At 49.7% G+C, this 25,900-nt stretch overlaps 2 protein-coding genes across 3 annotated transcripts in view; one reads left to right on the top strand and one right to left on the bottom strand.

The window, feature by feature from the left end:
- ANGEL1 (angel homolog 1) overlaps positions 1-25,900 on the top strand; it is a 50,378-nt gene that overhangs the window by 4,812 nt on the left and 19,666 nt on the right. The window lies entirely within an intron of this gene.
- LRRC74A (leucine rich repeat containing 74A) lies at positions 686-22,350 on the bottom strand. The gene is made up of 14 exons (XM_053928127.1): positions 22,314-22,350; positions 20,722-20,850; positions 18,070-18,242; positions 15,497-15,604; positions 14,491-14,587; positions 12,198-12,247; positions 11,750-11,831; positions 7,454-7,539; positions 6,804-6,998; positions 6,137-6,232; positions 3,565-3,711; positions 2,008-2,115; positions 1,792-1,874; positions 686-878 (listed from the first exon to the last, which is right to left on the bottom strand). The coding sequence occupies exons 1-14, from the start codon at positions 22,348-22,350 to the stop codon at positions 686-688; spliced, it is 1,584 nt and encodes a 527-aa protein (XP_053784102.1).

The raw sequence follows: 25,900 nt of genomic DNA, 5'->3' as shown, positions 1-25,900 counted from the left end.
GGTGGTTTGGCCCCAGGGCCCGTGTTCTTAACGATTATATCGCACACTCACTCACTCACTCACTCACACTCATACTTGGTTGCAAGGGTGTGGGAAACGCTAGGGCAATATGCCCCTAAAATAATCCATGAGGGCACTCTGGGAAGCCAAGCGAACTGGGGAGGGGGTGCGAAAAGGGGGACCTTCATTTCCTTCCTACTCTGCTTCTGTGGATTCTGATTTTTTATAAGCAGGCGTCATTTGTAGCAGTAAGTGAAAATAAAAAACCCACGAAACAGGGGAAATTGCAACTCTGACCTTCAGTCGGAACTAATGGAGCCGCAGGGTGTGACCTCAGGGGCAGTTTGATGTGCCCGCAAGAGCCCCCTACTCAGTTCTCCAGACTCAGGGGCCCCGACCCCGGTACCACCTCTTGACGGCCATGTGACCTTGTCTACAAAGCTGGAGGGTTTGCTGGGCCTGGAGCCTGGTCTCCTGACCTCTGCCCCCAGCGCTTTCCACCAGCCTCCCAAGGAACGAGAGGCTCCCTTCCGGGAGGGCAGGGGGAGAGGTTCAGGGTGGAGGGGCAGGTCGGGGGTGGTGTACAGGCCTGAGCCATCCTTGAGGGGCCCCTTGCTGAATGACAGCTCCTGACATGCATTGTCGCCACTCAGTCCTTCCAAAACCCTCTTGGGGGCTGTGGTTATCACCCCATTCTAAAGACACAGGGACCCAGAGCCCTGCGATTGGCCACGCCCTTCCTGAGAGCAGGGTTTGCAGGTGGGCCAGACTGCCCTTCCTGTCTGTGCCGGGGCTCCTCCCGGTGGGCGATGCTGATGGTGGCACAGGACAGAGGTATTGGGGAAGTCTTGCGGGGCAGGGCCAGAGGGGGGCCTCCTCTGCAGAGGGGTGGAGCTCCTTAAGGACACTGCCAGACATGAAGCGTGGGGGTCCCCATGCGCAGACCCAGTGGGGTCCTGTGGCCTCAGCGAGGAGGTCTAGCATGGTGGAGCAGGTTCTGGAACCACACAGACCTAGGTTCAATAGCCACTGCTGTCCTTTCTGGCTGTGAGCACTTTGCTCCCGTGATTTCCTTCTCTGAAGCTCGAGTTCATCATTTATAGCACAGGGCGGGTACCAGCACCACCAGTGGGTGCTGTGAGAATTCAGCACCTGTGCCTGTTTGGTGACTGGTGGAGTCCTTGGCACATGGTAAGAACTCACAGGTGTTAGTTATCATTGTAATTATTGTTATCATAGTCCTTTCCCATCTGCTTCAAGGACTGCAGCCTAAGTCACAACCTACGTCATTCCCTAAGCTACAGCAGACTCGAATGACCTGTGGTTCCACATGCGCCATGCCCGGCTCACACTCAGGACTTGGTACTTGGCATCCCTCTGCCCTCTTGTCTTTGTGTGACACCCCTGCGTGAGTGACACCTCCTCTTTGGGCTACCGTAGTACCTTGTATACACTCCCAAACTCCTTTCACCACGCCAGGGTGTAACCTCGCGCTCCTTTCGGTCACTTCCTATCTGCTGTGAGCACTGCGTCCCCAGAGGCTGGTCCACATCCAGCAGCATGTGGTGGAGACTGAAGCTTGGCTAAATGAGCCAAGGGAAGATGAACAAGAGGGTAAACAGTGGGGCCAGCCCAGGGATGGGGCAAAGGCAGCCTGCTGTGCAGGGGGCATAAAATGCAGACAGGGTGGCCCCAAGAGCTCGGGCCAACCTAGCCAAGGTGCCTTGTAGAGAATGAGGGTGCGCTGGGGACAGAAGCTGGGTAGGGGTCGGCCACTGGGCCTGTGCTGACCTGAAGTCCACCATGCCTTTCTTGTCATCCAGCCGCTTTATCAGCTCCCTGAGATGGAACCGGTTTAGGGGGACCTTGTTCTGCTGAAGAGGTGAATGGAACATGCCAGGTTAATGGAGGTCTCAGCCTACCTGCTCTCCGGGCACCCCCACCCCACCACACACCCGCGTGCACACACACACACACAGTGCCCACAGCTGCTAGAGATCAGCACACCTGTATCATGGCTTTCCAGAACTCGCCCATTGGCATCTTCATCATCCCTGTAGGGGTCAAGCTCTTGAAGAAGTCCAAGATCGTGATTTTGTGCTGGTCTGCATAGCTCTGAGAGAAGCAGGAGACACCAGGAGCAAACGCTTGACCTTATAACATCTGCAACAACTCTCCCTCCTCTCCCCTCCCATCACAGGGCGGCCGGGACCCAGACGTAGCAGGCTGAGGGGGAGCGTGACAGGGCGGACCCAGGAGCTAGGGTGTGCTGGATGTTCGAGTCACTTAGGACCAAGAGTCCTTTACAGACTGATGCTGTGAAGGTGCACAGAGGGAGTGGGGCTGTGATGGTGCTCACGTGTGTTGTTTAGTTTTGGCATTGCCTCTGCTAAGACTACGTGGATGGTGCACCGTGGACGGGGGTTGGGCTGTCCTTCACTCAGAGTCCGGAAGACCAAACGCAAGCACGTTGTGCGGTGGGCAGGACCGGCTCTCGGAATTCTTTGAACTCATTCCACACACTTATGGGGATGTATGTGTCAGAGTATTTTGAAAATATGTCACTGTCTTCATTTCAAAAATATTACCCACTCACACTGTAAGGTAATTTTAGATTGGTAGAAAGAAGAAAATGAAAAGTAGTCCATAAATGCAATCCCACCATCCAGAGGTAATACCTTTAAAAAATTTTATTTATTTATTTTTTAGAGAGAGGGGAAGGGAGGGAGAAAGAGAGGGAGAGAAACATCAATGTGTGGTTGCCTCTTGAGCGCCCCCTACCCGGGACTTGGCCCACAACCCAGGCATGTGCCCTGACTGGGAATCAAACCAGTGACCCTTTGGTTTACAGGCTGGCACTCAATCCACTGAGCCACACCAACCAGGGTTATTTATTTATTTTTAAAGAGGGGGGAAGGGAGGGAGAAAGAGAGGGACAAAACATCGATTGTTTGCCTCTTGCACACACCCCAACTGGGAACTAAATCCCCAACCCAGGCATGTGCCCTGACTAGGAATCGAACCAGTGACCTTTTGCCTTGTGTGATGATACCCAACCAACTGAGCCACATTAGGCTGAGGGTCCCTCTTTTACTGAAGCCACTAAAGAGCTGTCCTGTCCTGACCACAGGGGTGTTTTACTTGGCATCCTTACCAGCTATGGGAAAGAGCCCACATTTACTGGGTGCTTGTTATATGCCAGGCATTGTTCTAATCAATTCATGCATATTCCAGAATTTAATCTTCCCAGCAGCCCATCTTACAGGTGAAGCGGTTGAGGCACAGGAAGCCTCGGTGATTTGCCTGTGGTCCTACAAGCGCAAGGGGAAGAACCTGGCTGGCAGAAACCATCCTGTTCCCAGCCCCTCCCACTGCAGCCCGTTCTCAGCTGCTCCTTTCTGTGAGGGGTCCGAAATCCTTGGGGGATACTCCATGTCTGAGCCGTTCCTTGTAAGAGAGGGGTGTGCACTTTGCGGGAGGGGAAACTCTGGGTCGCTGATTGGAACCAAAGGACAGCTTTCTCCAGGGGTCCCCCAGGGCTCTGAGAGAAAAGCAGGGGCTCACCTGGATCAGTTTCATGGGGTTTGTACACAGGAAGAGGGTATTCTTGACAGAGAGGCCTTGGACTGCCTTGTAGGTCACGTCCAGCTGGGGGTGCATGGCATACACCCCGTCTAGCGTTTTCACAAACTGCTCGGACACCATCACGTTCTGAGGTGGGGGAGAGGGGGCCCATCACGGTGGGGGCACCGGCACTGTGCCATCACCCGGCCCAGGCACTGCCCCACCCAAGCCAAAGCCGGAGGGTTTCGCCTTGTCCAGTTTGTCCTGCTTCTCCCAGACTGGGACGGCGCCCATGTCTCAGAGCTTGTGGTTTAACCTGCGGGTTTCCCAGCTGGTCGATCAGATGTTCGAGTTGAGTGCTGGGGGCTCGTCACATACTGTCACCTCTGCACCACTTCCTGATGGCTAGTGTGTCTGTGTTTGACAGATGAGACGCAGGGACAGGGTGGCAGACCAGCCCCGTTGGACATGTCCATTTCACACCAGTGCTGGACTTCAGAGCAGGGGCCCTGGAAGAGAACCCCTCTCTCCTACCATGGGCATGGCTCAAAACGCGCTGGGAGCGCCTGCGTGGCGGTGCCCTCGGCGCTGGGTCATAGACCACAGGGGAAAACACGTTTCACGAAATAGTGTTTGATCAAACCTGACCCCCACGGCTTTGATCGACCTCCTTCATTCCTCAGATGTGATTCTGAGAATCTCTTGTCTTTCAAAGAATGGAACCCATGCTTAAGGGCTGAAGACTTAGCCCTCTCCTTTGTAGATATTCTAGAGAAAGTTCTAGAAGCACCTACAATGAAGGAATTCCAACACCTTTTAGAGTTATGGCAGCATAATTGACAAAAGGCTAATTCCGACCCACTTGTTCTGGTAGGTGGTTAAGTGGCAATGCGACCCCAGCGCACGGGTGTGTATGCCACTGGGGGCCTGAGCAGCACCGTCTCTAACTCCCTCAGACACACCAAGGCGGTGCCTGGGTCCATACCTCCCAACCAGCTCTGTGGGAGGGAAAACCAAATATCCCCAAAACCTGGACCCGTGGCTCAGACTCAGAGGCGGGGCGGGGAGAGAGCGAAGGGGGCATTGTGGGGTGCAAGGGGAGAGCTGTAGGATGAGGGTGGAGAGAGGCCTCCGAGGAGAACAAAGACCCATGAGCACCAGGGGCCTGGGGCAGGGAGGAAGTGGTGAGGGGGACACAGTGGAAAGAAAATAGGTGTTTATAATGTTTGATAATCTGTGGCAAACATTACGTCGAAAATTTTCTTAGGCTTCAATTCCAAAGGGGCTTGGGTTTAAATATTCAAAATACCACCACTGATATCATTGCAAGGCATTAACATCTTAGCAAAACATCACATTTGTGTGGCATTTAAAAATGTACCACTGCGCCTTTTTAGAACTCTAGAGTGGGAGGCAGACGCCCTGGGTTTGCTCCTTGCTGTGGTTCTCACTTACTGTGTGGTCCTGGGCAACTAAGTGACCTAACCCTGTTTCAGCTTCATTATATGGAAAATGGGAAAATGAGGAAAAGTTCTTGTTATGGGTTGAACTGTGTTCCCACCCAAAAAGACGCTGAAGTGCTAACCCCCAGTACCTGTGAAAGTGACCTTATTTGGAAACAGGGTCTTTGAGTTAAGACGAGGTCTTTCGGGGGGGTCTACTCTGATATGACTGGTGTCCTTATAAAAAGGGGACATTTGGATGTAAAGACAGACAGGCACACAGGGAGAACGCCAGGTGGGCATGGAGGCAGAGACTGGGCTTGAGGCATCTAGTAGCCGAGGAAGGCCAGCGATTGCCAACAACCGCCAGACGTTAGGAGAGAGGCAGGGAACAGATTCTCCCTCATAAGCCTCAGGAGGAACCAACCCTGCCCACACCTGCATCTTGGACTTCCAGCTTCCAGAAATGTAAGACAATAAATCCCCATGTTTAACCCACGCAGTTCGTGGTACGCGGCTACAGCAGCTATGGGACCTGCCTCCCAGAGTGGGGACCAAATGAGCTGGCAGATACAAAACCTCTTTGGGGAGTAAAAGAGTGTGAAAGGATAGACAAGCATAGGGTGTAGTTATTATCAGCTATGCCCTCCAGGATGACTCAGGCAAGAGTACCTGGCAGCATGAAGTCACTTCCTCAGGCTTTTTTCATCCATCAAGGGATTTTTTTTTTTTTTTACCCTCAAACACTGCTCTGAGTAGGCTAGCTTATGAAATGAAAACACAAGTTCATCCATGTTTTCCTACTCCGATTCTAAAAGCCCTGTGATTCTGGAACCATTCTGGGGCTCAGGGCCACCCATCGACAAAGGTGACATAAACGACTCTGTCCTGGGGTTCTCCTGCCTTCTTCATGCGTTTCCCCCTCTCTGCGCTCAGGTCCCGGGTTCCCAGGACCTGGTCGATGATTCCACACTTTGCTGTTACTGACTGCAGGGCCACTCCTATCGAAAGGGCCCCCAGAGGGGCAGAGTTGTACTCGGAAAGGAGTGACCTTTTCCTGGAGCATTTGCATGAGGGCCTCTGAGTGTGGCCATGGCAACTGCGCTGGCAGCTACCGTTGGGCTACTTACAGAAATGTCAAGCTTTTCCATCTTGGATCTGGGGTTCCTCTTGATGGACAGGATGAGGACGATAGCCCCGTCTATGCTCATTGGGTTCAGGAACAGCTGTGGGAAGAGGGGGCCAGGCAGGGGGAGGTGGAGATGGGGACCAGAGAGGCTGGCTCGGAGCATGGCTTCCATTTCTCTCCACCAAATGACAATCTCTGTCTCCCACCCAGACATCTCAGTAAGCACCTGGCTCCTTGCCTGCCTGTCTGTCTGTCCAATCATCCATCTGCCTGTCCACCTTACTGTTCATCCACCCACACACCCATCCATCCACCCACGTCCATCTCACTGCCCCTCCATCCATCTATCCAATGAACATTTACTGGGGGCTTGCCACGTGCCAGCAGCTGGGTTAAGTGCAGACAGAGGAACAGGCAGAAATGAGAAGGTCACTGCCCTTGGGTGCTGAGCGAGCACCGAGCACCGGTGAGAGCAGAGGGTGGCGTTGGGTTTACAGGACAAGGCAGCCTAGACTACGTGTATGTGCAGAGCACAAGGGGGATTTTCCCAGTGATTTTCTTTAGCGCCAACCCGACACACACACACACACACACACAATGCACATGCATGGACGCACACAGGTGCACACACAATAAACAGCTCGTTCCTAGCTACGTACACACTTTACCTTCAGAACTTTGAGGCTCTCATTGATCTCCAGCCCCCTGCTGATCTTAGAGACCCCTTCATTGCTGATGTTATTGCTGCTGACATCCAGGTAGGCCAGGGAGCTGTTGAATCTGAGGACCTCCCCGAGGGCCGCAGCCCCCTCGTTCCCAAAGCCATTCATGGAGAGGTCCAGTGTCCTCAGGGTCACGTTAGCCTCCAGGGTGAGGGGAGAAGAGCACCAGCATCAAGGGTGCATTCTCCCCCCTGCTGGCGTCCAGGCTGGGAGCTTGGTGGTCCCTGGGAGAGGGATCTCCCAGATCTTTCCGGATCCCTCTCAGCTGGGCTCAGAGGCTCGAGTATTCTTGAGACCCATTCCTTTTGGGGTCTAATCCTTCCTTACCCCATACTGAAATTTCTGTCTTGAAGTACCCCCAAAGATGCCACGTAGGACCTAGCAGGGTAAATTTTCCTAGATAGGGTTTACACCAAAGAATAACATGCATCCAGGCACCGCGAGAGCGAGACCAACTGTGTGAAGAGCGCTCAGTGAGAGCTCAGTACACCCCCATCCGTGGTGACCACGAGGAGGAGGTTTGAGAGGGCAGGGCGGGACCTCTCCCCGCAGCCCCACCCCGGGGCCCAACACATGGCTTCCGGGGAGCGCCTTACCCGGAGACCGTTGCACAAGGCCACTGCCGCCCGTGTGCAGAAGTGATTCCAGCTCAGATCCAGTGACACGAGGCCTACATTGAGGGCTGGAGGAGACGCGGGGTCAACGCAGCCTCCCCTGCACCCCAGAAAACCCACTCTCAGGGCTGGCAGAACCCACGCCACTGGGGATAAGGACTGCTCAATGCTCGTGAAGAGTAAAACACTGAGGTAACGCTTTTCAGTTACTCATTTAAATACAAAATCATAAGATGATTTCCGATGCTAGTAACGATGAAGTAAAATAACCACACTCATATACTGGAGGTGGTGATCGAGTTAATATTATTTATTTGGCAAATACCATCTGGTCACAGATACTTCCCTGTTAAAATGTGTGCAACCCTATCACACAGCACTATCACCTCTGAGACTCTTCCTGAGGAGACAGGACATGCGACGAGCTACATGCTTGTAGACATTCGCTATGGCATCACTCAGAAAAGTAAGGCCTGTGACTCACAGGGGTCGGGTAAGGTATGTCATAAATATCCATCGGGCGGAATGTTCTGCAACCATTAAAGTAGATGGAGGTGGCCTGGAAACAGGGGTTGTATTTACATAGGGAGGTTGTGATGGGCATAGCACATGGCGTCACCTGATGCTGTTTCCACGGAGACCTACGGGAGCAGTGGTGGCTCCAGAATTTCTGTCCGGGAGAGCTTTAGGGACACCATCCACTGGCAGTAGTGAGGCACAGGCTTGTCTAGAAGCCAGGTCAGCATAGACATTGCACTTTTTTTAAAACTTAGAAATGCTTTTGTTTACATGCTGCATAGGGTTGGCAAAACATCCTATTGAAACAGATCGCTGTTACTTTTATCTGGGGAGGGCGGATGTGCTGAGGACACCACGGAAGTAGACGCTACACCACTGCTGAAGCTTTGCTGAATGGCAGGAATTGACTTCGGGCCTCAGGCCCAGGAAGATGCCCTGTTCTGTTTTGTTGTTGTTTTTGCATTTTGTTTTTAAGTGGACAGTGGGTTGTGCTCTGTGTCGGCCACCAGGGTGTACTTTCAGTAAAGCACACGACACCTTGTACTATTTCGAGAGCAAACTTCCTCCCTTTCTCTCTCTGTCATCTTCTTTTTACCCTTATTTCCTCTTTGCTGCCAATTCCCTCACTTCGTTATACCTTGCACATCGGTGTTTCTTAAATGGCCACAAAATTTACACTGTGATTCTGTTCTTGCCACACTCTCGCCGTGTGACCGTAGGTTGCTCACCCGTCCCTGACTTCTGTTCTCTCACTGGTGACATGGAGGTGTTAACCTGTGCAAGCGTTGTTGTGAGGACTGGTGTGCAAGGCTGAGCATGGTGATGGTCACGTGGTAATCACTTGCTATTTGGTAACTTTAGTAATAATTTTAGAAGTTGTGTATACAGTGTGATGATTAGCACCTAAAACAGAATGTTGTCTCCCTTTGATTCTGTTTTAAAAATTAAGAGGTTTGAAATGTTTGAAAGTAAGTTTCCCAGTGGAGACTGCCCACGATTTCCCAGACTGCCCACGATTCTTCTACATATTGTTCCTCCCCTCCTACATGCGACTTTGTACCTGCTCCCCTCTCCTCACACCTGCGGGCCTGGGCCCGCTCTCAGCTGGACATCTGGCCTCACTCTTCAGGCATCAGTGGGAAGGGAGAGTTCCTCCTGCCCGCCTCTACCAACGGCCATGCCGGCACAGACTCCGGGCCTCCTCCCTCCTTCAGTGGATGAAAGGCCCCTACCACTCTCTGAGGCGACCCTGCCATCTTTATCCTGGACGCCATCGCTTCCAGTCTTTTCAGAGACTTTGCTCCTGCAAGTATCTCCTCCTCCTTCAGCACCATCAGTTCCTTCTTTTCCTCTCCCAGCATTTTCCATCCTTAAAGCCTCTCCTGTCCTCCCTGTCACCTCATCCTTCTGTTCCAGCCTGGCCCCATCCGAGCACCTGGAGTTGCAAATGGAGCCGCTGCCCCTTCTCTGCCTCCCGCTCCCAGCGCAGCCCACTCAGCCCACTCCAGCCATGTTTCCATACTCACTCACGTCACCCACACAGCGCTGGCCCAGCGGAGCACCTCCCCGGGCTCCATCACGTGGCCCCTCCTGTTCCACCGAGCATGCTTTCTCAAGCTCCTCCTTCCCTGTGCGACACCTAAAAACGTGGGAGCGGCCGGAGTCAGCTCGCTGGCCGCCTGCTCTGCTCTCCCCACTCCGCCTAGATGTCCTCCCCATGCGCCGAGGCTGGAAACACCCCCGCAGCCTCTGGTTCCCACACGTGTCAGTGCAGGACTGACCGTGCTCCAGACCGTACGGCATACCGCCTTCCCCACGCGCCCACGCATGTTGGACGGGCATCACACACACGGCACGGCCCAGAAGGGACTCGTGGCTCCTAACTCCTGCTCCTCCAGACCTGTGACCCCCCGAGTCTTCCCTAAGTAAACAACGCCACCGTCCAACCAGGTCTGACACAGGATGACCGTGAGTCCATCTCTCTCTTCTGCTTTTCCTTCCTCACTCTTCACATCAACAAGTCCTTTTGGCTTTCCAGGGGTGCCTCGGGACTGTCCCTAATGTGTCCCCGAGCTGGTGACCAGTGTCAAAACCAGTGAGTACTGAGGAGGCAACGCGTGCCCCAGCGTTTTCTCTCGTGGGGCAGCGTCAGGACTCTTACGAGTCCTAGCGAGCACGACAAGTCCCGAGCCAGCGCCAAGTGCTGACACGTCTTTTTTCTCGTCAAATCGTGACAAGTACCGGGGTTGACGAGTTCTGAAGCTGATGAGTACCGAGGTGTGACTACTTCCAAAATACACTCTGAACCCATCCACTCGGCCCCATTACCACCTGCTCCCTTAGCCCGAGCTATTGTCTCGTCTCGCCTAGACGACCACTGGAACCTCCTAGTCGGCCTCCCTCCTTCCGTGTTTGTTCTCCTCGCTCGCATTCTTCAGGCAGAAGTCCTAAAACTACAGATCAAACCACGTCATTTCCCACCCTCACGGCCTTCAGTGACACCTGACCACGTGTGAACAACTCCATGTCCAAGGCCGCAGAGACTGACACCAGCGGCTGCAGGCCAGCCCAGCCGCCTCTCCTCCCACTCTCCTCCCCTGTGCACTCTGCCCCCTCCCCCCCCCCCCCCCCCCCCCCCCGCCGCCACACTGCCCTCACCTCCCTGCCCAGTTCCTCCAACCTGCCCACCTCCACACTTTCTGCCCGAGGTGCTGAGCTCCCGGACCCTAGCACGGCTGTGTCTCCAGTCCCAGTCAGGTTTCAACAGAAAGCCGCCTCCCCTGGGGGGCTTTCTCTCACCACCCCACCTAAATTAGCACCCCCTCCCCACCACCGAGTGTCCTCCCTTTGTCTACTTGTTCCCCCAGGCATGAACATTTAGGTTTTTTCTATTTTTCTTCGTTTGTGACAAGATTTCAATGAACCTCTTTAGACATCTGTGTATGTGTGTGTGTGTGTGTGTGTGTGTGTGTGAGAGAGAGAGAGAGAGAGAGAGAGAGAGAGCGCGTGCAAGATGCTGAGATCTGTAGAGGTGAATTGCTGCATCCTTGAAAACATACATTTTCAATTTTACTAAATACCGTCAAATTGCTCTCCAAAGTGCCTTTACCTAGCAGCTGCTGAATGTTCGTATTTCTCCCCTATGTTTACTGTGCTGTATGTTCTCTGACTTGAAAATTTTACAGTTTTGGTGGATGACAAGGGGGAATCTTTCTGTTGTTTTAGTAATGGCATTTTTCTAATTACTGATGAGATTGTGCATTTGGCTTTTTTTTTTTTTCACTGTCCATATGCCTTGGCCATTGTGAAGGTTTGGGTTTGGGGGTTTTTTTTGAGTGTTTGTCATTGTCTAATTGATCTGGAGGGTCTTTTATCAACATTCTGAACACTAGTTTTTTATATTATACAAATGTGGCAAATATCTGCCCCCGACTGTTGCTGTCTTTTAACACTGCTGCACAATGTCTTTTATTACCCCCAGTTTTAAACCCATTGTTGTCAGATACGCAAATCGTTTTGTTGTAGTTTATACTCACCGTGTCTACATAATAACCATCAGCCTCCCCGAAGTCAGCAGATTGTTTCCCTCTACACGTTCTCCTGATCATTTAAGTTTTACTCGCCACATTTAAAATGTATTTCACATCACTTTCATAATTAGAACACTCAATAACAATAAAAACAGGAGATGCAGCCCCGACAAGTGATAGTTTGCCAAGTTCCTCTCCTTGGCTGGCCCCTCCCTCCATGGCCACTCACCCAGCATGTTTCCCAGCAGCTCCCCTCCATTATCAGAGAATTGGTTGTGACTGAGGTCCATTTCCCGAATTCGGTAATTGGCCTGAAAAAAAACCAGCGGGGAGAGAGGTGACGAGGGTCTTCTACGTGACCTCACGCATCCCAGGTCAGTGTGATGGAGGGCTCCCATACACCCAAAGTTATGGCAACTAGGGTTCTTACCCTGCAGACAATTTCTTGCCCATTTTCTGGTTACTGTTGCTGACACGTGGGAGACTTTATTGCTATCCAAACAGCTCTGCCACTTGCTGTGGCTTTGACTGGGATTAGTAGAGTCCCAACACTCACCAGCTCCCAAACCCATGCAAGTGGCCTCACTTTCCTCTAGCCAGCAGTCCCCCCCCAGGTCACCTAGATCTCCAGGGACATCTCTCACATGGCCAGGCTGTACCCACGCCCTGCTTCTTACCGACAAGGCCAGGCACAGCAGCTCTGCCGATTCGTCCCTGAAGTTATTTCCTGTAATGAAGGAGGGTGTTAGGAATTCTGTCCAGGCTAGGGCTCCCTCGCTCTCCCATAGCCTAGCTCTGCCTGTCCCTTCCCTTTGGAACAATCATATGAAGAAAAGGTGGCAAGTACTGAAAGCAAAAATATGGACATAGAAGAAAACAGGAGGAAAAAGGGCAACTATTTACCATCCCCTTTAACATTCCCTTCTTGCTCTGCAGTGGCTGTCCAGGAAGTTCCAGCAGTTGGTACCCTGGGCATTATTGGCAGCATCAATAACCTTGGGCCTAGTGCCTAAAGTCTGTGACGTCATAAAAATGCCATCGTAGTCTAAGCAGCAGAGGCAGACCAGAAGGGGACAAGTGCTGCGCTCGCCTGTGTGTGCAAAAATCTAGGGGGCGCCGAAAAGCTCAGTACTCTCAATGAATAATATCCTAACATTTAACAAATAAAAACCAGTGCAAAAACATTTATGATGAACAACATTTTCAAATTTTAAAGAAGGGCAGGATCTGACCCTGGCCTTGCCCAGCTCAGCCTCACTCACACCGCCCCGATCTGTCTCTTTCGGGTCGTGTTTTTAAAGTGTTGATATTTTATTGATATTTTATTCCTTGCAGAGTATTTTTGTATCAATTTTGACTTTAAAAATATTGCATCGAGATATATTTCATTTAGTTACTGAGCTTTTTGGTGCCCCTGAAATTGTGCAGCTGAGGCGCATGCTTCCCTTATCTTACCCCAGCCCCGGCCCTGCCGAGGAGTCTAAAAGGTTTCTGGGAAATCCGTGACACAGCGACCTATTGCCAAAATTCTCCTTTGAACCTTGAAAGACCTTTGTATCTCTAGCATAAACGGGGCTTGGCACATAACAGGTGCTCAATAAATGCTTACTGAATGAATGGATGCATGCATGAATGAGTGAATATATCCACCGAAATACAAATACTTCTTTGGTTGTATCTGGTACCAGTGCAATAAAATGACATAAGAAGCTAGTCAATGTATAAAATTAGGTAATTTTAGAATTCGCTAATTTAGGAAACACATCAGCTGTAATTTGTTCAAATACTGTTGCTCACTTGTTCACTTCTCTTTCCGGAACTCTTCTTAGCTATGTCGAGTCTATTCATTCTTTCGCGTTCTTTTATCTTTTATATTCTCTCTTTATCTCCTATACCGCAGAATTAGATAACACATCCTTTTACCTGTCTTCCAGGTCACTCATTTTCTTCATTAGATCTAATATGCTGTTGAATTTATCCATCGAGTCTCTAATTTCAATGGTTATATATTTTCCATTTCTGTAAGTGTTATTTGGAAAGATCTTTTTGAAAAAGTTATGTTTTTATTTGTGTTTTCTCAATCTATTAAACATAGTTTATAGTTGAGTGCAAGAAATCTGTTTGCTTGCAGTTTCCCTTAATTGAAAGTGCTCCTGTGCTGTTTGGAGATAAGTTACATGGTTGCTCCGTGTCAAGTGTGCATCTGATCACTGTGTTTTTTGAGGTCCTCGAGAGCTCGATGCTGTCGCTTGAATCTGTAACTCTCATGGGGTTTTCTTTCTCGTTTTGCAATGTTGGACTGTGAGCGCATCCTTAGGATAGCTTTCTCTGTGGGCATCCCAAGCGGCATGGAGTGTGGGTTGAGGGGAACGAGGTGTTACGTTTGTTTCTGTTGCATGCTTCTGGGTATTACCAGCAACAGATCACTTCATATGTTAATTTCTTGTCTTTGGGATCCCAGGGCCCTGCAGGTAGTATAAACTGAAACCAGAAACCTGAGAGAGGGCAGGTCTGTGGGTACTAGAATTCTCAATTGACTTTTTGTTTTCTGTAAGACAGATAATAAGCTAACTAAAAATAGGTATACAACAGGGGGTCAGGTAGAAATAAATGCCATTAAGGAAAACCAAGCAGGAAAACAGGACAGAGATGACATCTGAGCTGAGGCATGAATGGAGAGTCTCTGAGTCACGAAGAGATATCTGGGGGAAGAGACTTTAAAGCGGAGGAAGGAATGCTGCAGCGTGAATCAAGAGTGGATCATCCAGGAAATCCAGGAGGCCAGCATGGTGGTGGAGCAGGGGCAAGCATGACTGGAAGGGCTCAGCAGGGTGCAGGTGCAGTGTTCTGGTCTCTAACATCAGAAGGGCCAGATCTGGCTCAGTTCAACTTTGATTCTTTCTGCTCTTCACCTTCTCCTTTTCTCCTTTTCATTCCCAGCGTCCTCTCCCTCCTATTCCATAGGCTCACCTGAGAGCTGAAGTGTCAGGAGCGAAGAGGAATTTCTCTGGAGAAACTGTGAGATGATTCTGGCTCCCTCCAAACCAAGAGCATTGTTGGAAATATTCTAAAGGGCAAGAAAAATAGTTATGTGTGTACAAATCCCAACAAAGGGACTTCATTAACAAATGACTTGAGACCTACACTAAGGCAGCAGGGTCTCAATGTGGGGCGGGGGCGGGGGGAGGGTCTTCAGGCGAAGGGATGGGAAGGGTTAGTGTGGTCTGGAAGGGAGATAGGAACACTGCTTTTCCAGTGGCTCACTGTGAGGCCCTCGGACTGTTCCTAGTTTCCTCTGAAGTTAGCTTCAAGGATGTCCCACTTCCCCAGTTTAGCTCTGGTACTTTAGATCAGCCCACTATAACTTTTTTGAAACCTAAGTCAGCTATATTTGAAGAGTTTGGCATAAAACAATGGAAAAGTGACTTCAGAGTAAATCATCACCTGCAAATTCCATTCACTGATTCGAGAACGGAATCGCTGTGATGCGAAGGCTAGTGGGAGGGACTTCATATAAACCAGCCATTATTATCCTACTCTTTTACTGTGGTAAAGCAGACACAGTACAACATTCACCAGCATAACCATTTCAAATGTACAGCTCGGTGGTCTTCGGTACATTCGTATCACATGAGCATCACCATCATCTATCTCCAGGCACATGGTATTTCATATAATTATTTCACGTGTTTATTTTTAAAATTTTACTTTAAGGCAACTTCACAGAAGTAAGTTAATCTATTTCGGGGCTTATGAGGTCCAAACAGAAGTGGTTTCTTAGGGTTTCCTGCAGTCATGGGAAACATGGTACCCCTCGCCAGCCTCTGAGAAGTCAGTTCTAGGGGAGAGGGGTCCCCAGACTCATGGCAGGAAGCCTGGAGGTTGGCCTGGGCCTGGGCCATGGCCTCTGGCTCATCTCCAGCGGGCTCTGAGACCCTGGGTGCGGTGGCGGGAGCCAGCAGGGAGGGCACAGTACCAGCTCCTGGAGGTAGTAGTTCTCTTGTAGCATCTCCACCAGGCTCAGGACGCCCTCCTCCATGATACAATTGTCTTCCAGCTCCAGGGTGATCACAGTCGTGTTGGACTGCAGCCACAAAGTGGGGGTGGGGGTGGGGCACAGGGAAGGACAGAGGTGGTTGGTGACCTAGTCAGTTCCTTGACCTTGCCCAGAACCTGTGTCCTCTCCTGATTATCCCAGCCATGTCAAGGGGTATGGAGATGCAGGCTAGCAATTTTGGAGGAGTAGATAGGAACAGGAGAATGAGGAACAGGAGCTGAGCCATCCCACTGACGGCTAGGACGATACAGGGTGGGCAAAACTGGGTTTCAGCTGTGAGTACGAAACACAGAGTTTCTTCTTGCATTATTATTATTTTTTAACTATTACATTATTTATTTGGAGAGTACTACGACTGTGAACCTACTTTTGCCCACCCTGTATTTATATTTTAGATGCATATTTTCTAGGGCAATATGCGTATTCTGGGCACCTCCCCCAAAAGGGGCTCCGCGGGGGGACTTAGGAGAGGGATATTCAAACAAAGCCCTGAAAGGTAAGAGGTACAAGCGTGAGCAGAACATATTTTAATTATTTAGTGTTGAGGAGAGAGGCCCATGACTTACTCCAAGATTAAGGAGAACTTGACACATTTAATAAGAGTATTTAAGCATAAGGCTTTAGACATAAAGCATTTGCTGCACCCGCTTCCATCAGAAGCCTTTCTTCTAGTTTAGGCTTCAGGCATGTCAGGTACTCTCTTTTAGTTAGGACGTTGCCTCCGGTTGTTTGGAAGGAGCTGCACTTAAACCTTAAATATCTAGAGCCCAGCTAGACTGCGTTCCCACAGGGAGAAAACAGCTGGCTTTGAAGCCTGAGGGTCTGGGGTTAGCGCTGACCAGAACTTGTGTTCTTCCCTTCCCCGCCTTGTTCCCAGTGCAGAAAGGCACGGAGAACAGACACATCTTTGGATGTGAGCATTTTCAAAGCACACCAAGCAGTGAGAGCAGTAGCAAGCAGTAAGAGCCTGAGCGTCAGAAAAAGGGAGAATGCAATAGCGTGAGTTACTGCAATGGGGTCGGTCTGCCCAGGGCCTTCACGGATTGTCTTCTGGTCTCAGCTGTCTGGGGTGGGCAAACTTCCACGGTGCTCAAAGTCAAGGGAGATAATGCAGGTGGTCTCAAGTCTAGGTGTCGCTTAGCGGTGTCCAGAAATGGGTCGAATGACCACTTCCTGAGTCACCCTGGGGACCAAGCACAGTGTGTGGTGCATGAGGCAGCCAATCATGGAGCCCATCCACATGCATCTCACACGGGCGAGTACGTACTGGTTGCCCTCTGTGCTGACTGCTGGGGAAACAAGATGACCAGAGAACATCGCGGCTCTGCAGGGGCCTGCACTGCACCAAGTGCAAGGGCATGGAGACAGGCAGTTGAGGAATAGAAGTGAAGATGCGTGAAATATGATCCCTCCTATCAGGGTATTTTTCCTCTATGACAGGTAAACACAGCACGTGGAAAATTAAACAGTACAAAAGATAAATAAAACTGAGTCCACCAGAATGTCACAGTAATTAATTGTCAAATGAGTGATACAGAGAATCAAGGAAGAAAAAATTGCCCCCAAACAGGAACTGCTGTCACTAAGAAGCACATGGCCCACGTCCTGAGAGGATTTCATTGTCATCCTTTTTATTCCATGAAACTCAGGAGGTAATGGTGCATTCCTAATACTTCATTAATCAGTCTTTCAATGCTCAATAAATTTCAAGATGGCTTTGTTCTTTCTCTGCTCTTTCCTTCCTTTCCTCCCCCTCCCCAGAAAGCAGTGCAATCTCAAATTTTATGTAACTTCTTAATGGGCATGAGCTAATTGCAAATGCTGTTCCAAAAATGAGCGAGTGTTTTTTATTTTTTTAATTGAACTTTCTCTTTACTATTCTAAGTGAACAAAAAATGTAGTTCTGATATAAAATTGTTAGATTTTCTATTTTCCTGGGATGGGAATCAGTTCTGTATATAATCAATTAGAATTATATAAAGTTACGATGAATTCAAGGTCAAGTCCTTGTTCACCCATGCCAAGCCAAGAGAGAACATTATTCCTATGGGAAAACATGATCCACTCTATAGTGTGATCCTTAAGAATTATAACTTTGCAAAAGGTAGACATTGAAAGGAATGGCTCAGTAGTGAACCCATTTATAGCAAAAGTGAGCGTTGGAACTGTGACCCAGGCTGACATTTTGTGTTTTGCTCTCAATTGAACACACAGCCCAGCCACTTTTCTGGGGCCCACGGGCGGTGCCTTTGTTTCCCAAAAAGAAAAGAGCATACACCTCCAAGGCCCAGGTCTCTAACAGCCTCCTTCCCAGGACCTAATGGGGAGTCCACGCCTGTTGGGGAAATTGGCAGTCAAGCAGAACCCTATGGTAGGATGGGCATAGAGGATGAGATATAGGGTCCTATGGGGGTCTCTCTGACTCCTGGGCCCACCACCCTGTCAAACCCCCCTCCCTGCTAGGCTTCATGTGCCTCCACTGGCATGCTCACCACCAGGGCTATAGCAATAGCCTTGGTACCGTTGGGGCCCAGACCATGGTGGTTGAGGTTCAGGAAGGCCTCTTCCATGTTCCGGAGGAAGTAGGAGACCGGCACCACGCCCACCAGTTTGCAGGCCTCTGTGTACAGCTCCCTTTGTCCGGTGGTGAACAATTTCTCAGCATCTGCAGAAAAAGATGCAAGGGGATGGAGTGGGGTTTCCCTTCTGCCTTTGCTTTATCTCTCTTCTAACCCCAGGCTCTGTTCACTTCTGAGGATCTGTCCCTATGGGCTTAGAAGGCAACTCCAATTGGAAAGTGAGCCAGCAGTGGGGTGGGAGACCCCAAGTCCAGAAAGCCTCCAATGGACATCTTCCTTTGGGGAAGAGGCAAGGCCCTGGGTTTAGGCTTCAAGGTTTCCTAAGAGAAGGATTCCCCCCTCCCCCACCTTCCTGGGTTGGCTACATCCAGTGACCGATCACCAAGGATGCGTGAAGGCCTAGGTCTCCTGCTCACCTTGGGGCAGCTATGAAAAGCCAAACAGACAAAGAGCTGGTGTTCTGTGATGGTTGAGGGCGTCTCCATTTCAGTTTTAATTTAGCTACGACTGTTAAAGTGTGAGCCGTAACTAAAGCATTACTAAAGATTTAGAGAAGCACGAAGAAGGGGAGAGTGGGCTTCTCAAGGTGGCGAATCGGTGCACGCTGGAGAGGCCCCCAAATCACCCAGAAACAAAGGAACTTCCACATAGGTGGGCTTTCTTCTTTCTAAGACTTGCATGTCATTTTTTCTCCAAGGACTGTCATCTCTATCAATGACAAATCAAGCCCCAAATCACACACAGCTGATTGGCGCTAAAGCCAGCAACAGAATTAGGGCCTTTGCTTCTCCATTCCAGCCTCTTGGAGCCTTTGTTTTGCAGGCTGTAGACCAGCCTGGCTCGTGGGCAGTGGGCCGCGGGCCTGCCTGGATTCCAGATGCCCCCCGAAGCTTTGTCTTCATTAGGCAAGGCCCGTCGATGGCAAGCTTTCCCAAGGCCAGCTGGGGTCCAAGCCTGCATCTGTTTTCCTTTGAGTCCCAGGGCCTTTGGCCAAGCCACCCCAAACATTTCTGAGATGGACAATGGGAGCTCTGTCAGTGATAGGACAACAGCTTGACAAGGAAGTCGACTTTGCCAGCACAGCTACAAACCGGCCTTCCTTCTGCGGTGGTTGTAGAGCAGGGTCTCTCAAGCTCGGCACTACTGATCGACATTTGGGGTTGGACAATTCTCTGTTCTGAGGGGCTGTCAAGTACCATGCAGGGGATTTAGCCTGGCCTCTGCCCATGAGATGCCAGTAGCAGCCCCCACCCCAGTTTGCCAAATGGCCCCTGGGGTGCACAATCACCTGTGAGTGAGAACCACGGTTGTGTAGGAGAAGTAGCATGAGGTGGGTGAGCAACTTCTGCTCCTTTCTCTCCCTCTTTTGTGTTTTGCTCTCAATTTAACACACAACCCAGCCACTTTTCTGGGGCCCACGGGCTGGTGGGATAAGGAGGGGATACGGAGGGGAATGAATAGAAGCAGGCGTCCTGGAGAAAAAACATTCAGGGTTACTACCCGCCACCTCTTCCAACCAGGTAAAAGTCACTGTTGAAAACAACATTAGCAACAGACTTGAAGTGGAAAAGAAGTTGGAAGAAGAGCAAGAAGATGCCCAGGGGGGCGGCAGGGAGGTCTGTGTACAGGGTGAAGTATGTCGACCGCAGCGGGGGGGTTACGAACTGAGTGTATAAAGGCACTCGACAGTTGAATTTAGCAGAACAGCCTCCCCTGTGTCTCTACAGGCTCTGCTCACTGCCCCCACCCAGCCGTCAGAACACAGGACAGGGAGGGTCACTAAGGTAGACTCAGGCCCATCAGGTGGGGCCAGCGTAGTTCTCGCCTTGCTTCACATGTGTTCTCTGTGGCACCTCCCTCCTTGGGGAAACTGGAAGGGAGAGGAGGGTGGAAGTGTTGTTTGCAGTACTAGATAGAGTCTTTGCTGCAGCTCAGACAGCCCCACTCCTGCACCCCCCATACCCATGCACTTGGATTTGTCATGGGGCTCTCAAGTAGTGGAACAAGAACTCTTATGGGGGTAGAGGACAGTCTCCGGGATGCAGGATGGGCCACAAACACTCCGGGGGCCCCTGGAACATGGAATACCGGAGGGAAATCAGCAGGGCAAGGCAAACTTGGGATCACCAATCACTGGTAAGCTCTTGGTGGTCTTGGGCAACTCATACAATCTCTTCAAGCCTCAGTTCCCACCTCTGTTATGGCAGGTAATAGCGCCTACCTCCTGGGACTATGGCAAAGGTGACGCAAGATGCCGCATGTGGAAACACGTGGAATGCCTGAAATCCCTGTTCATTTACAGGTTCAGCTTTCAACAAGCTGATGTGACAGCTCCGCTCATGAGCCAGGTCACAAGCATGGGCAGCTGCTGCCACTGCCACCAGCAGCCACTGCCTCCAGCCTTGAGGAGGATGTGGCACAAAATTGTGCACAGGCGTTTCTACCACCTCCCTCCTGCAAAACAACCCACCGGGCAGAGCCATGGCCAACTGGGGAAACCAGATGTTGCCAGTTACTGAGGAAGGGGGAGAGCCGCCCCCTCACTGTCTGAACGCCCACTCTCACCTTCGATCTCGAGGTCTGTTTCTGAACTCTCCCTGGCCGGTTTCTCTTTATTGACAGGCGGGGGTGGTTCGGCCTCACAGTAGAACATTTCTTCACTGCTCTGTGGTGCTGGCTGGGCTTCATTCTCCTCTGGAAGGAAAACACGTCTCCTTGTTTCTGGAAATGAAATCTGCCAGCCTTTCAGGTGGACCCACCACAGGCTTCTCTCCACCCCCGTTCCCCTTCTCTGTGTCCCAGGTCCTGGCAGCAGCCTTTGTCCCCCAGCTTCACATGGCTCAGGATGCCAGGGAACTCCATTCCGCAAGCCCTCCCTCCCCGACACTGCTGCCTCCTGGGTCAGTCGTCTGTGGGGTCTTGTGCTACCCTCCCTTGTGTTCTCTGGAGACTTGCTGCCCTACTTCTGGTTTGGGGCCTGCCTTGGACATTGGTTTCTTGCTCCCTCTTTTCTTTCTTACTGGCTTGGGTGGGTTCAGAGTTGCTTTACTCTCTTGAAGAAAGGATGTGTGTCAATGCCTGGGCTCCCTCACTGGCAGGCACAATCGATGCTGGAGAAGGCAGGCAGGTGGCTCATTCAAATATACAATAAACTGGAACAGGGGCAGTCCCAGGAATCAAGAGGGAGAAATGGATTGCTAAGAATTTGACCTAGCTTCTCCTCCTTTTAAGCCAACATCTATTTTATGACCCTGAAGAAGGAAGGGCTTGCAAAATCTCCTTGGGGTTGAAATTCATTGCTCTGATTAAATACATGTGTCCTGAGCTTCCCTCACGTGTTAGGTGTGGTTTCTCTGCCACTGGGCCACTGATCTGGGACCAGCCGTGGGCTCCTGAAAGCCACACACCAATGTCTAGAGCTCATCCTCCTATATCAGCAGGAAGCAGTGGTTTGGTAAAGCCAGGTTGCACTGCCAGGGGACTGACAGAACTCAGCCAACCTATTCTATGGGTGGGCTGAGCATTTGTGGCAGGGGTCCCGAGTTTTGACCACCTAGGTTCTAAGATGGGAGTTCCTAATGAGACCACACTGGTCTGTGCCTTTCTTAGTCCTTGTCCACAGACCCAAGCCCCAGTGTTTATTTTCCAGACTGTAAGACAAGGTCTGTGTGATACAGGGTGGAAATAGCCAGGGGCCTGACAGAAGACATGCAGCGGCTTATCCAGCAACTTGAGCTATCAAGAAATGATGGCCTTCTGAGTCTTAATTTCTTCACTAGACAAACAATTTCAGAATTCCATCCAACCAGTGGAATGCTGGTAAATGTTTAACTGGCTCTCCAGAAAAAAAAAATCCCAATGTGTAGTGATAGTCAATTCCAGTGGTGTAAACATTCCCAACACGGGAACATTTCAAATTGTCAACAGGACATCGACCAGATCAAAAAATGAAGCTTAAAGTCAGCTAGAACTGGTAGGGGCCAGTTCCAGCACAGCATGCATTCAACTCTCTCGCTCCCTGTCTGGCAAGTCCTGCAGCCAAGTCAACGTATCATGTCGTCCCAAGTCTGGAGGGTTCTGGGTCCGTGGGACCACTGTGTGTTATACTGAGATGGCCTGGAAGGGCCTGAGTGGTGAGAGGTGGGATGTCTTTTCACCTGTTGTCTCAGACTCAAGAGGTTCGTCATTGTCCATGGTGCCAGGGCCCTCTCAGGAGCTGCTGCCAGCTTCTTGCCACCTTTCCACAGCTTCCCTAAGAAGCACACCTGTCCATTCACCTCTGTCTCAAATTCTGTGCACTCTGCCCTCACATAGAGAAATCTTGGGGTTGGAGAGGGGGTGTAATTATCCTTCTATCCCAGCAAGCCCCGGGGAGAGTGGGCTTTGGTGGGAATTGGACGTGTATGGACCTGATCCCAAGTCTGGGAGAGGTAGTTACTTCCCGGAATCATCAGGGGGAGCGGTACAGCTCAATTCCTAAGAGCTCTGTCAAAAGGATGCCTACCCGCCTGCAACTTTATGACAACGGAGCCACTTTCATTTCATCTGCAACATTCCATGACCTCATGCAGACATTGTGATCCATGTGAGCGGACCTGGCAACAGCAAGCTGGCCACCCTTTTGGTGGCTCTGACAGTCATCTTTTTTCATATGTCCGCTGTGGCCAAGCTAAGGCTTGGCTGGGATTACGCAGGGGCTGTGGGGGGTGCCTCTCAGTGGTGCTGTATTTCCCTCTGATTCAGAACCAAACCCAAGTCCCTTAATCAGGTGACTGTGAAGAGCCGCCACCATGTTCTTCTCTCAAGGTGGTTGTGCTTCAGGTATGAAACATTTCAGTGATGGGTGAAGTCCGTTTTCTTCTATCCAGTTCTCCTTCCTTTTTTCTTTCCCCCCTTGGGAGAGTAGCTTCAACCTCGAAGCAGAAGATCAAAAGCAAAGCACAGCAAACATATGTTCTAGCACTACAATTTGTTGCAGCCAAGCCATTGTTCAATCCAAACTACTGGGCTGCCTAACTTGAAACCACTCAACCGTCATTCCCACGCTTGGCTGTTTTCACATGTCTTGGAGGTGAAGTTCACTTGCAGTTCACTGTCAAGAGAATCTGGAGGCATGTTTGTTCCTTCTTGATAAGCTCTCAGCACATCAACGGTCAGGTCAGTGACTAGAGGGCTTGGGGACATGATAATCCCTCTTTGCCATTCAGAAGAATGATGAAGGTCTAAGAATTTGTGTAGGGAAACCATAGAACCTTAGATAAAAAAATGTAAATCTGAGATGTTACTCATTTCTTCAGGCATTCATTTGGAAAAATATTTATAGAGTATCTACTACGTACAAGGCGCTAAGACAGGCACTGTGGTTGGGAGGGGAAGCAGATGTGATCAAGACAGGAATCTTTCTGGGTTGGCTACAGATAACAAGATAGAAATTGGCAGGGCCGCCCTGTCAATGTGAGGGTCCTAGGCAAATATTTTTGGCAGAGCTCCTGTTCATGTAAACAACTTGAGTCACCCTAAATCGGCGTGGCAATACCATTCTAGTGAATCCAATATCGTGTGGTTCCTTGAAAGAAATATCAAACTGGCTGAGGGAGTGATCGACTTTTGTCATAATTCGGCAAGCACATGTTCTGGAGACCCTCAGATCATCTGGTCAACCACACACTGAGGCAGAGGTGAAGAAAATTGTCCTTAAAGGAGAGAAACAGGGATCAGAGAGTATATAGGTCTTGGTCTCAACTCTGGGTGCTCCTCCTGGTCAGGACCATGTGGTCTCAGGTACAACAGGTGAATTAGAAAACTTGGAGGAAGGTGCTCCAAATAGCCACTTGGCACAGGCACTGCTTGCCTGGGTCTAAGGGCAGTACTGGACATTGATAAGGGTCAAGAGGGAGATTTCTCTGGGAGTTCAAGGGAGGGAGAGATTTCTTTATACTGGAGAGCATTCATGGACTCTGGACAAGTAGAGTCTGGGGGAAAGACATTTCTGGGAATGAGAATAAAGGAAGGCAGCAGAGCCTGGGGTGGGTTTGGGCGTGCAAGTACTGGTAGGGAATGGGAGGCTGCAAAGACCAAGGCAATTTCAGGGATAGATTCAAATGCAATTAAAAGGCAACAAGGGTCCACTGACGATTTTTGAATAGGAGTGTGATTTAATCAGAACTTTCCTTTATAATAATGGACAGTGATATTTTAATTTTTCTGCATTAGTCAACCCTGGAGAAATAAAAATGTTTAAGACCCATAATTTAAAATTTTTATATGTGTTTAAAAGTCATAAAATGTAATGTCTGCAACTTTTTATATATTATTTAAAAGTTTTTGCTGTTATTAAAGGGTATCTTTTAAAAACTATTTTTATTTTGAAATAATTTTAGATTACAGAACATTTACAAAAATAGTCGAGTTGTTACATACTCTTCACCCAGCTTCCCCTTAGAACATCTTACATAGCCAAAGAAAAATGATCAAAATGAATGCTATTAATTGAACTACAAACCGTCTTTGTATTTTACCAGTTTTCCCACTAATATCTGGACTTCGTTCCTGGATCCGATCCAGGATCCCACATTGTATAGTTAACCACGTCTCCATTAGTCTCTTCTAATCTATTACATTCCTTCAGTCTCATCTTTCTCAGCCTTGGTGCTTTTGAAGAGTACTGGTCAGATACCTTGTAGAATGTCTCTCTATCTGGGTTTGTCTGATTTTTTGTCATGGTTATAGGGAAGAGTACCAGAGATGATGTGCCCTTCTTGGTGCATATTGGGGATACATAGTATCAATATGTTTTTCATTGATGGCTTGGTCAAGGTAGTATCTGTCAGGTTTTTCTAATGTAAAGTTACTATTTCCCCCTTTGAAATTAATCCATATTTTGGAGAAGATGCTTTAAGACTATGCAAATATCCTATTTCTGCTTAAACTTTTGCCCACTAATTTTAGCCTCTCATGATGGATCTTGCCTCAATATTAAATTTGAGGGTGATTTTAAATTCCTCAAAATACTACAAATTTCCCACTTGCCCCATTAGATAGGTCTGCACCCTCGGCACTACTCAGTGGTGGTAGACAGAGGTTTTATCATTGCTTTCTCTACTATCGCAGTCAGGGTGAATTGAGGGGCTCCTCTGGTCTCTCTTTTTAGACTGTTTCTGACATCATGAGGCTGCAGATGGTGCGGATTGTACTTGTAATTTTCCTTTGACTGTGAAAGCCTGAGGCTGTGCTTCTCCAGGCCAAGTCTCTTTGGAATCTGCAGTTATGGCTTGCTCACCAATGCCACGTTACAGTTTGAAGGGCCCTTATTTCTGCCAAGGATTGTAGAAGATGACCGACCCTACAGTATCCATAGTTAGAGCTGTTTTTGGCTTAAATTTAAAAAATGTAATGGTAAACACCGAGAACTTACCCTTGGCTGGGAGTGGTGAGGTAACTGAGGCTCCAAGAGGTTAGGTAACCCGAGAAGTTCCATGGGTAGAAAGTGGCAGAGCCAGGATCTGAACTCGGGTGGTCTAACTCCAAAGCTTGTGATCCTCACACCATCCTACACTTTCCAAAAGAGCTGATTATGGATCAGGAAACAAAAAGAGGGCAGCCTCACTTAATTGGCCTCAGGAATGGCCTCTGAAAGAACATGGCATCAGTTAGCCCGACACATTGTACTCCATATGCAATGAATAGCTCAGTTGAGGCCAGGTCCTTCAGCAGAGGTTCCCAAACTGTACGCCAGAGTCACACG

This window comes from Desmodus rotundus, chromosome 7, assembly GCF_022682495.2.
Source record: "Desmodus rotundus isolate HL8 chromosome 7, HLdesRot8A.1, whole genome shotgun sequence".
NCBI lineage: Eukaryota > Metazoa > Chordata > Mammalia > Chiroptera > Phyllostomidae > Desmodus > Desmodus rotundus.
Note: the sequence above shows the minus strand (reverse complement) of the source record. Positions and strands in the feature narration are given on the sequence as shown.

Bases quoted from the DNA above. Each gene is read 5' to 3' on its own strand.
- LRRC74A (XM_053928127.1), bottom strand. From the start codon at position 22,350: ATGGACAATGACGAACCTCTTGAGTCTGAGACAACAG. The intron at 18,243-20,721 runs GTGAGAGTGGGC...CTTTTTCTGCAG, and splicing joins AACAGACCTCGAGATCGAAG to ATGCTGAGAAATTGTTCACC. The intron at 2,116-3,564 runs GTGAGCCCCTGC...TGCTTCTCTCAG, and splicing joins ACCCCATGAAACTGATCCAG to AGCTATGCAGACCAGCACAA.